This window comes from Argentina silus, assembly GCF_951799395.1.
Source record: "Argentina silus genome assembly, chromosome: 14".
Lineage (NCBI taxonomy): Eukaryota > Metazoa > Chordata > Actinopteri > Argentiniformes > Argentinidae > Argentina > Argentina silus.
Genome location: NC_139668.1, coordinates 17,437,883 through 17,450,380, shown reverse-complemented (window position 1 = coordinate 17,450,380; position 12,498 = coordinate 17,437,883). Strand labels below are relative to the sequence as shown.

Here is a 12,498-nt window from a genome sequence, read left to right as displayed (position 1 = left end):
CCTTGTGGGCCTTGGACATGCCATCCAGTTGGGTCTGTAGAGACTCCACGGTTTGTTGGAGGGTGGTCTTCTCATTTCTCTCCTCCATCTTACTCTGGTCTGCCTCTCTGGCCCGCCTCTCCATCTCCTCCCTCTCTTCTCTCCAGGTCTTCTCCTGTGAGGCCAAGAGGTTCTGGATGTCTGTGTGGGCTTCGGCCATTTTGTCCTGTTGTGTCTTTGACGTCTCCATGGCCTGAAGGAGATGGTTGATTTGCTTCTCTTTCTCTTTGACCCTGAATATCTCCCTCAGCTCCACGTATCTCACCTTTCTCCATTCCTCCTGCTGAGCAGCGGAGGGGGTCTGGAGGTCCTTGTGGGCCTTGGACATGCCATCCAGTTGGGTCTGTAGAGACTCCACGGTTTGTTGGAGGGTGGTCTTCTCATTTCTCTCCTCCATCTTACTCTGGTCTGCCTCTCTGGCCCGCCTCTCCATCTCCTCCCTCTCTTCTCTCCAGGTCTTCTCCTGTGAGGCCAAGAGGTTCTGGATGTCTGTGTGGGCTTCGGCCATTTTGTCCTGTTGTGTCTTTGACGTCTCCATGGCTTGAAGGAGATGGTTGATTTGCTTCTCTTTCTCTTTGACCCTGAATATCTCCATCAGCTCCACGTCTCTCACCCTTCTCTCCACTTGGCTCTCCATTTTCACCCATTTCTCCTCTCTTCCTTGGGCCTCCTTCTCAATGGACTCCATTTTGAGCCGAAGAGAAAGAATGAGGTCATCTTTTTGTTTGAAGGTGGAGAGTCCCCAGTCGACAGCATCTCTCCTCCCTTGCTCTAGCCCTTCTCTCTCCTTCTTCCACTCATCCTCCAGGGCCTTGATGGTTCTCTGCTGGTTTATCTGGTGGTTGTCTAGGAGCTGGCGGAGAGAGTAGAGTTTCTTATCCTTCTCACTCAGTGAGGAGTCCCCCATAGACCTGTTTTGGAGGGTCTGTCTTAGGTAACTAATCATGTTGTCCTTTTCTCTAAGCAGATTAAGCAAAGTTACTCTATCCATCTTTACTTTGCTGTGAATAAATGAATGCTAAATGAATCAGTTGAAAAGTTGAGCATGAAATCAAGGCTTCCTTGTCTAAATACTTATGGTTCTGGTTTTACTCTTGTGGAGCGTTGACACAGAACTATTTTAGAATGTAATTATTGTGCAATAATGGTCGAGGTATTGTTTCTTCTGTTGTCACGACAACAATGTCCAGCGTATGAAAAATGTTCTAGAATTTACCATATATTTTACCACTTTTCCAATATTCTAAAATGACGTGGTCATATTTAGCAAACTGTAAAAGGATGCTAATTGACAATAAAGTGTCCATTTAGACAGTTTGAAAGTTCCAAATATTGTTTTGCTACCATATATGATAGGGTATACATGTGTCATGCATTTGCACCAGTGAACCGTTCTTTCGTCGATATACACAACGCTTACACTCACCGAACACTTTATTAGGAACACGATACTAATACTGGGTCGGGCCTCCCTTTGCTCTCAAAACAGCCTCAGGTCTTCGTGGCATTGATTCCAGATTCCACAAGACGTTGGAAACATTCCGTTCAGATTCTGGGCCCTGCTGACATGATTGCATCACGCAACATATTTCAGGCACTTTCAACCTGTGAATCTCCCGTTCTACCACATCCCAAAGGTGTTCTATTGGATTCAAATCCGATGACTGGGAAGGCCACTGAAGAACACTGAATTCATTGTTATGTTCATGAAACCAGTTTGAGACGACTTTTGCTTTGTGACATGGTGCATTATCATGCTGGAAGTAGCCATTAGAAGATGGGTAAATTGTGTCTTGAAAGGATGCACATGGTCAGCAACAATACTTAAATAGGCTGTGACATTCAAGCGATGATTGATTGGTATTAACGGGCCCAAAGCGTGCCAAGAAAACATTCCCCACACCATTACACCACCTACACCATGAGAAGGTGTACAGGTGTTCCTAATGAAGTGTTCGGTGAGTGTATATTAGCTGTTTGAAAATGTAATGCACATTTTCGGCTTGAACAAACTCAAACGAACTACATTTTGACAGCAGCTTCGGGAGCTACCAGTTATACAAGTAGCCAATGAAAATAAAACAGAAAAAACAGAGGTGACATTGTTAAATAGGAGAGACTGTTAAGTGTGCGTATTTGCATAAGAAACGAATACCCATTTGTGTAGGCCTTGTTGTCCTCGCGCGTAATAGGTTTCTATAGGCCCGCCATTCGTGCGCAATTTGCCACGGTTACTTTGGTCGAGCTGATCGTCTATTCACTGTTGTGGATTCGTGGTCTATAGTCAAATCCCCAATTAAACACCGTCGGAAGCCCCGTGCTAGACAACCTGGTGAGGATTTGGGTCGGCTACATAACAAAGGACGAACGGCTTAGTGGAGGATTTCTAATTATAGGGAATAAGTGTCACAACCACACCTGTAATGACCAGAGGACCTGCTTCTTGACAGTTGTTGCCTTCATGAGGCTACAGTGTATATTCTCTGGCTCTTCCTTTCAATATGCTATTCATATAGCCTACAAAAAATATCGTATGTATACATTGACAATGAATTAGGCTTTTGTGAAGGAAATACATTTATTTTGAAAATATACAATTCGTTCATATAATCATGGTAAAAAAAGAAGATATATTCCATGTTCTCTTATCTTGTGGAGTAAATGTAAAATGTTATATAAATTGCATATTTACATTTAAGTGCTCATAAAACAAGTGATATGCTTGAGATATTGTCTCCTCTTCTATTCAAATCACACAAACAACAACTCACACACTCATATAATTTAAGTTTAAATACAAAAGTACTCTGTGTTTTATGCTTATCTGTGATATCTCCCGGACTTGTAGAAAACACATTTCCAATTGTCAAACAGACAGGCCTACATTGTCCATTGTACATCCGCATTTCTCCACTATCATGTTGGGAAATTCAGCCACTTCTATCTCCGTGAAGTCGCCCTTTTTGACCAGGTACATGATGGGCAGGGGCGCGCTCTCGGTGGCGATGCATCTCCTTTCTCCGTAGCCATAGTTACGTTTTGGCTGTTTGCATCCTCCCGCGCATCGGAACGCCTGGTACCCCGCGGGTTCTATGACCCAGTACTGAGTCCATGTGAGTTCCCGGAAATTGACGAAGTGTTCCTCCCTGCAGCACATGCCCTTGGCTTTGCTGGACTCACAGTCACCTTGGGAACTTAATTAGCGAAAGAAAGTGACAGAGGTTAGCGTGTTGTCATACGGCTTTGAGGGGATGAGGGCTGGGTGGATACATGAAGCCCATCATAATGCCATATACAGTTTATACGTCTATAGAGGTTTCACAAATCTAATTGGGAAAAAATGCAGCCTTTATTACAGACCATAACTGTGTGGTTCCTTTACGTATTTGTTTACAAAATGTGACTTCAGTGTCAAAAGCTAATGTCCACGCAGGCTTACCCATATTCTTCCAGATTTAGAGTGTAAAGCACGAGCTCGGGTTTTCCCATGGTGTTGTCCGAGGGGTCTTGCGCGGTGAAGCGCACGCTCTTTGCCATCTCGGCCGCGTGACTTCCCGGTCTCTCGCCTTCAATCCACATCTCCAGGCGCAGAGGCGTCTCGCGCAGTCCCTTCGACCAGTAGTTCACGGCCTGCGTCACGTCAAAGCTCGTCCACCCGGTCTCGTGGATTGACACCAACCTGATAGAAGGAGAAACAGGAGCAATGAATGATGGAACCTCACATAACATATTAGTTGTGAAATTGAATAACAATGTCCTAGAGTAATAACATAAAAAAGGCCTAGGCCTATTATACTTAATAATGATATCCATTAGGCTATATGTCTACCATCAATTATAATATCAGTAAAATTATGCCATTACGATTCTAACCTTGAGTCTACCAGTGAGGTGCGATTCGAGCCGTTCGCCAGGATCTCCACCCAGTACACGCTGACTCGCGCGCTGTTGACTGGCCGGTGGCTTTTCTTCCCGACCACCGGCAGTTTGCGAGGGGCGTTCTTGAAGACTTTGAGTTCGACCATGGTCACTTCGCTATTGGCCGGAATTCTGGTGTCCATATCGAACACTAAACGCTGCCTGGTGGCATCGGAATACATGATTTCTCCAGAGATATCTGTAGTGAAGAAAAGGGCACTGTCAGCATCTGGACACCATGATGCACACACCTCGCAGCTGGGAGTGCATCCACACTGCACATGCGTACTTTAATACTAAGGATAGTCAGAACATAATTACAAATCAACTATTTATTCTATCAGTCTTTACCTGCATTCCCAGGGATGCCCCTCAGAATCCCAGCGAGGCTGGGAAGGGAACGGCGCCTACGCTTCTGGTGCAGTTTCAGCATGGACAGATATTTGTTCCTGATGTGCGTCGGAATGATCAGGTTCTCCAAATCCCTTTTATGGATCCTGGGCAGTTCCTTAAGGCCCAGTTTCTCAAGCATTGCCTCTTTCAATTCGTCCTGACTGAAGCCGTGTGTCAAAGAGATGGGAAAGGCGCATAGCAACCAGAACATGAAATAAGCCATTTCAGCGAAGAGAGTAAAATCCGTGTGTCCGTTAGCGTTTAAAAGATACCTCTCCACTCACGGCCTCTGACCATCCTTATATACACTGGCCCTGAGACATCCTGACAGACAGTTCACACAACACAAAGGGGTGGCGACAGACATCAGAGAGAGGGGACGCACGGGAGACACTTCAAAGTAACGCCCCATTTAAGGACTAATAGGCCTAGCCGCCTGCTACCATTGTACAGGTAACGATGGGACTTGTTCATGAAAGGTAAACACTCATCTTATTTTCAATGTCCCCACATTTTCATCTGAAAACCTGGGTGGATTAGACATGAACGTTTGTTAAGAGGTGTTTATGAAGACAATTAATTAGCCGATAATCCCCTCTTTAACCTATGTAGAATAACACACCAAAGGAGTATCAATGTTTTGATTAGGCTACTCTCAGAATACATTTCACGTCTCTTTATTGACATAATATGTTAATTGTCCCATTACGCAAACTTGTACATGCATTTTTCGGTAAAAGAGGGCTGATCAATTTTGAGTCTGCTCAAGAACATTTTCAGTTTCCAAATAAATTAACTGCGAGGGGCAGTTATCTTATGTCTTATCTTGTCTGATAACTCAATTGCAATTACCTCAAAGTTAGTTTTCATAATCTAATATTGGTCTAATTAGAGCACTCTTAGCCTACTTGATCTCAAGGCAGTAAATTGATGGGCATCACTGACCGTCAAAGCCTTTCCTCTGTTCTACAGACCCTTGACCAATCCCCGTGTGTGGTGTGTGTGTGTGTGTGTGTGTGTGTGTGTGTGTGTGTGTGTGTGCGTGTGCGTGTGTGTGTGCACGCACATGGGTGGATGCGTGTGTATATGTGTGTGTGTCCATCTCTCTCCTCAGACTGTCAATAACACGGAGGTGATGTTAGTGTGTTGAGACCTAGTCTAGCTATGAGTCTGTAGGTCACTCTGCTCGTAGTCCCCAGGGGTACAGGTCAAACAGACACATGTGTATTGAGCGCTGAGCTTCCCTCGCTGTCCCTCGCTGTCCCCTAGGGGAGAGATTTGTAAACAAACAGACAGTAATCCCAGTGTGTGCTGAGAGATGTGGATTGGAGCCCTCCTCGCAAGGGCCTGATTATATGTTTCTATTGCAGGAGCTGGTCAGGGTCTTTTTTTGGCACACAAACACTAGCAGTTCAGGCCGCCTGGCCCCTTGACAGAGCCCCCTCAGTCTGAGGTTGTGTATTGGGGCTGGAGGATGGACGATGGCCTGGCATATCAGACAGAGGGGACACACACACATTCACACAGACAGAGAGAGAGAGAGAGAGAGAGAGAGAGAGAGGGGAAGAGCTTATAATAGAACAGCAGTCAGACAGCCAAACCAAATATTCTCCTTGTGTTGTGTGCTAATGATGTTATTTGCGGTGTCTGTTTGCCAGGGTGGGCCAGGGGAGGGGATGTTGTGTCATCAGCTGTCACCACACACACACACATCTACCCACCCACCAACGCATGCACGCACGCACACACACACACACACACACACACACACACACACACACACACAGGGACATAATATTGGACGTCTAGACTCATGAACAAGAGCCACAAGTGAAATTCAAAGACATATAAATGTCTTAGATAAAATTGTCTCCTGATGAGGTGATGGTGGGGGGTGTAAGTGATGTTTCAGAATAATTGTGTTGAACATGGTTGTGCTCATGTATGGAGATGTTGAGAAGTCAATGTTCACTGTAATAGGCTACATACTGTATTTGGTTTAAGGGTTAGGGTTAGGGTAAAAGTGTTTTTTACACTAATAACTGAATATCTAAATGCATTTAGTAATTTATTATTGTATTATGCATTGTATTGACAGTGTTAAGCCATTTGGTCATTATTATTGGATCAGATAAACAATAAGCTGTAAACCTAGTGTAGAATTAACCAGGTCCGACTCTTACTGGGCCCCTTAAACACATGCAAAAAATAGGTTATTCCATATTAATTATTTGGCTCTATTAGTTACATCGCAGGGCTATAAACTTAATTTCTAAAATAACAGGCCTAGGATGGAAATGTATTTTAATTGCAACCTATAAATTATAATTTCCGTTCGACCGTTGGAGCCTCATAGCGCGCAAAACGAAGAGGTCGCAGCTTCGGCCCTTCAGACCATACGGAGTTTATAACAACACCTTTCGTCTCTAATCAGTGACATTTGTAACAGGTCGCGGTGATCCCATGTTCTTCACGTCCCATTGCTTTGATTTGGCGATAGAGCAGTTGGCAATGACAATACACAACATCGCTCAATTAAGTGACCGAGACGGAGTGTGAGAGGGAGCCGTCTCCCCTCCTTCCCCTGCCTATTGACAGCAGCTCCCCGGGTAAAAGTAAACAGACACCACGATCCACTTAATCAAACATCAGCAGGTCCACCTCAATCAACAGCACAGGTGTTAATGAAGACTCCCAGAGCTGGCGTAGTATGACAACAGAAAGAAAGACCAGTGCGTTTTTCATACTTTTCGCCATTAATAGACTTATCATTTTATGAAGGTGGTCGTGTCTTGTCATAATTTCCAGAAATAAATGTAGCCTCAGCTACTCACAGCATTTTATTTCTAAGAAATATCTTATGCTTTGAAGTGGGCTTAGTTGATCAAACGATGTTAGTGCTTTTTATGGCTAACGTGTTGACTGAGAGTGGGATTTTGATATACATGTTACTCTCTTAAGAACGTGATGAATTGGATGTTTGTATTATATTAACATGCTTTTACATATAACATTGATTAATGCATAATTGCATACTATGTAATTAATTCAAATCTAACAACATTTTAACACTATAGCTTACTTCAGTAATTACAGTGCTACTACACATGTATAAAGGGTTGCCAACTTGTAAAACATATGTATGATATAACATGGGTTAATGACTTGGGTATAAGATGGATTTGGGGGAATATGACACATATGGTCCTATTCTGAGACTTGACCATGTCTTTGCGAAACTCTAACCTCTGGGGTTGTTTCCTGCCCAGAGTAGATGATCCTGTGTAATCTCTGTGAAGATGAAAGGGGTGATTATCACCTGGCTAACGCAGGGCGTTACTATGGACACCCTACCTCACCCACTTGTCTGATCAGCACTGCATGGGAACCTCAGCCTGGACAATAGAGAGATTTATAAGACTAGACCACAGAAATGAATCAATTAAGGTGTGTGTGTGTGCGTGTATGCGTGTGTGTGTGTGTGTGTGTGTGTGCGTGTGTGTGTGTGTGTGTGTGTGTGCGCGCATGTGTGTATGCTTGCCAGAACCAGCACTGTAGAAATGTTGCCCAATGCACAAGAAAGAACATTTCATATTTAATATTGTCACAGTAAATCACTGAATACAGCCATAGAGACGGGACATACAGTGGCAGTCAAAAGTTTGGACACACCTTGCAAAGAGTGTGCAAAGCTGTCATCAAAGCAAAAGGTGGCTACTTTGAAGAATCTAAAATCTAAAACATATTCTGGTTTGTTTAACACTTTTTTGTTTACTACATAATTCCATATGTGTTCCTTCATAGTTTTGATGTCTTCAGTATTAATCTACAAAGTAGAAAGTAATACAATTAAAGAAAAACCATTGAATGAGAAGGTGTGTCCAAACTTTTGACTGGTACTGTATACTTACAGTATGTGTGTCTGACTGACTGAAAAAATAAATCCAAAGCCCAACTTGACTTTAACGCTCATTACTTTATAGTTCATTATCACAGGGAAAAGGAAAATAGTTTGTTTTTGCATACCCCGATACATCTAGCTAGCCCGCACACAAATGCACATACACAGAGGTTAGGGCACAGCAGTGTAGCATGGTTGTTAGCAATTAGGGGTTAGGTGCCGTGCTCAAGGACACAACGGCTGTGGTACCGCTGTGGGACCACCTGTACACTGCTCAGCAACATAAAATCACTAGATCAGAAATGGGTCGATGATGGAGTCATTCGGTCATTGTTTGGACTGTTTGCCCGTTTAAAGCAGTGTTACTTGTGTTTATCGTGCCACTTCTTCCTGTGCAGGTTCAGCTGCCCTTTCTGGGAGAAACCCTTGTCACAGTCAGAGCAGACAAAGGGTTTCTCGCCTGTGTGGATCCGCTGGTGCATCGTTAGGTACCTGGCTTGAGAGAAGCACTTCCCGCAGTGGGAGCAGCAGAACGGCTTCTCTCCCGTGTGGTGTCGCTGGTGAACCTGGAGGTGCGACAGCTGGTAAAAACTCTTCCCGCAGTCGGAGCACGCGTGGGGTTTATCGCCGGTATGCAAACGGACGTGGTCTTTGAGGTGAGTCCGCCGGGCAAACGCTTTCCCGCACTCGAGGCACCGGAACGGCCTCCTTCCCGTGTGTACGGTCTGATGTTTCGACAGGTCGTTTTTGCTGATGAAACGTTTTCCACATTCGGAACACTGATGAAGCTTCTCGCCGCTATGCCTCTCCTGGTGTAGCTTCAGGAGCGACGTGGAACTGAACTTCACCCCACAGTCGGAGCAGGAGAACGGCTTCTCTCCGGTATGCGTTCGCTGGTGTGCTTTGAGAAGGGCAGCATATTTGAACATCTTTCCACAGTCAGGGCACAGGATAGACTTGATTGTGTTATGTACCTGTTTTTGGTGTTTTCGCAATTGCCAAGAGCTGATGTAACTTTTCCCACAGTTAGGGCATTGGTGGGCACGCTGCTCCCCTGTGTGGGACATCATATGCACCTTTAAGAAGTAATGCCTAGAGGTGTAGCTTTTCCCACATTGACTGCAGGAGTACGGCTTCCTTCCAGTATGCACATGCTCATGTGATTTCAATGATTGCAATTTCTTGAAGGTCTTGTCACAGGAGGAACATCTGTATAGTTTCTCTGCTGTGTGTGTCGTCTGATGTCTCTCAAAGGCCTGCAAGTCATTGAATCTGACCCCACACTGAGAGCAGAAGAAAGGCTTGTGTCGTCCAGTATGTTTGTCCTTCATATGTATCCTTTTGTGAACTTGTAGTGTTTTCAAACAAGTAAATTGTTTCTCGCAGTCAGAACAGTGGTATGGTTTCTCTCCAGAATGATTCCTCATGTGTATCTTTAAATCATGCGACCGAGCGTAACTTCGATCGCAGTCAGGGCAGTGGTAAGGCTTCTCTCCGCTGTGAGATCGCAGGTGTTCTTGAAGATGGGAACTCCTTTTGAATCTCTTCTCACATAGAGGGCAATAGTAAGACCTTTTCACATCGTGAACCCCCTGTTGTTGCTCCCTTGAAGAAGAAGCCTCCACTTGATCAGAGTTAACACTCTCCCCTGTGAGAATGAAAAAAAAACAAAAAAAACTCTCTTTAGTTGCATTCAAAATACAGCCCATAATCCAACCATAATCCAACCATAATCCAACCTAATCCAATCCAAAATTCTTACTACGTTGTTTTACTGCTTTCCTCCTGGCTTGCATAAGAAGATGGTTCTATCTAAATGGTCCACTTTCACAGTGCTTAATGACTAAGATGAACCACACACACACACACATTTTCAGAACATGAAGTGTGTGTGCAGGCAGTGGCTTGGAACCAAGACACAGCATAAACACTGTTTAGTTAGTCCAGTTTCCAGCCTAAAGAAAGGAACATTTCTAAAGCTGACATCTAGCTATCCTATACGACAGCACTATGATCAAAACACTTAAACCTCTTCAGTCATCCAGAGGAAGCACATTGAAAAAAAAAAAAAACAGTCACACTGAACATTGCAATGCTTGTATAACAGTGTAATTATTAATGTTATTAACACACACTATGATTATGACATTGTGACGCTGCACTTAGGGTCAGGGCTATTCAGGGTTATTACTGTAAGTACAGTGCAACAATGAGTAATAACAATACTTATTTCAGTTACACTGTAATATATGCACTAATGAAAAGTGTCGAAATATCTAACCCGTCTGTCGAATCTTACCATGAACAACACAGTCCTCCATCTTCTCATCTTTAATAACGATATTCTGTCCCAGTATTTCCCTGCAGTCCTCAGGCTGCAATGTCACCCTCTCACGAAGTGGCAGTGATGTCATCACTGGATTCTGCAGAGCACACTGGGCTCTGCTGTCACAATCCCCAATCTCTTCCTCCTTCTCCTCCTCCTCCTCATCTTCTTCATCATCTATGAAGACATCCAGCTCTGCTGTTTGACTGCAGTCAAAGTTAACTGATGCCATCTTGGGATCCTGCAGTGCACACTAGTCTAGTAAATTCATTAGGCTACTAAAGAAACACACTTACACACACACACACACACACACACACACACACACACGTGTGTGCACAAACATACGCACACGTGCACACACAAACATTATATACTGGGATATGTAAAACTGCCTATGAAACAGCGTTTCCTCTGAATGGATCTCTGAAATTTCGGGAAAAAATAAGCTACTGAGCTGTCTTAGCCAGATCCAACCCCCATGATCTGTGTTTGCTTACTCACATTATTTTTTCTTCTCATACACCTCTGAACATTCCCCATAGGGCTTGTTATCCTCCTCAGATTATCATATTTCCTTTTAGATTTTTCCAGTTGTTGTTGGAGTTTGAACATTTGCTGCCTAAGCTCCATTTTTTCTTTTTGCAATTTGATGCAAAACTTTGACATTTTTTCAACTTCTTTTGCTCTTGATGGCTTTCGTGAGGCAAGTGGTTTCCCCAGCCCTGGAAATGCAGCCTTGTGTGGGTGCTCCTGCTCTGGAATGGTGTGTGGCTCTTGTTGGGGTTGTCCAGGGTGCCCCTCTGGTGTGTGACCATCTTGGCTCTCCATGGACACTGAGGTTAGGTTCGTCTCAACAAGAATCTCCCTAAGCTTTCTCCTGTGCCTCTTCTGATTTATACCCTCTTGTCATTGTCCTCCTCGTCCATGTTGACATCTGTCTCCAGTGCTTGACTGCAGTATTCCAGCATCTCGGTCATCTCTGAGTCCTGCAGTGCACCCTGGGCATACAGTGTGGAAGGAGATTTGCAGACTGGGTTTATCTAGACCAATATGAACATATTAAACAATATTTATTGTTGTGACCAGTCACACATACTGGATAGGGAATTACATTCATGCTGATATGTCTGATACTAACACAAAGTGGCTGTTAGAATTGACTTCTAATTGGAGCGAGCTAAACATTTTGACCTATTCATGTTTTTCTTTAGCCTGCCTACACAAGCATATGTTCACCGCGCACTACAGCACGAGTAGATACTGTTCCTGGCTGGTTTAAGGATCATTGTCATAGCCAAAAGGACTCTAAATGTGGCTATGCTTTTCCTAGCTGACGTTAAAGTTCACTCACCGTCCACTGATCCAAGTCCAGTTTGATATTAGACAGATTGGTCACGTTTGTCAGGAGTGAATATTTGAGTCATCGAGCTGTCTAGTTTTGTCAACAAATCATGTTGAGCAAAAACAATGTATTCGTCCTTTTACTGCATTCCAAAAGATGATCACATCGGTATGGGATTACTACGACACATCTGCAAAGATTCTATACTCTTTGACATCGGGAACATTCTTCTTCGGCAAAGAAACGACACACATCTGTATTCTGGTCTGGGGGGTTCTATAGATAAAGTACAAACAATGTCGCCACCTGCTGTCCTGGAGATTAACTAAATTATCTGTTTTTCAAAACTTTTAATATGGATTAGAATGATCCGCATTCTTTTTTTTGCGACCGAGGATCAGATTTATCTGGCAGATGCAGACATCATCTGATCATGGAGAGCAAAAAGATAATCAAAATAATTAGTATATAATACTAATAAATTAATAAATAATATATAATAATAAATAATACGTTTTGAGATACTGGGCCCAGTGGATTAAATGTCGACTTCATATTGACTCCTCATAGAAACTC

At 43.6% G+C, this 12,498-nt stretch overlaps 1 protein-coding gene across 1 annotated transcript; it reads right to left on the bottom strand.

The window, feature by feature from the left end:
• Positions 1–2,905: 2,905 nt before the first annotated feature.
• On the bottom strand, positions 2,906–4,573 carry LOC310814732 (left-right determination factor 1-like; the record flags this gene model as incomplete). The annotated part of the gene is made up of 4 exons (XM_083684232.1): positions 2,906–3,233; positions 3,479–3,718; positions 3,913–4,156; positions 4,309–4,573. 4 exons carry the CDS (start codon positions 4,571–4,573, stop codon positions 2,906–2,908), a joined length of 1,077 nt encoding a protein of 358 aa, XP_083540358.1.
• Between the last annotated feature and the right edge of the window lie 7,925 nt (positions 4,574–12,498).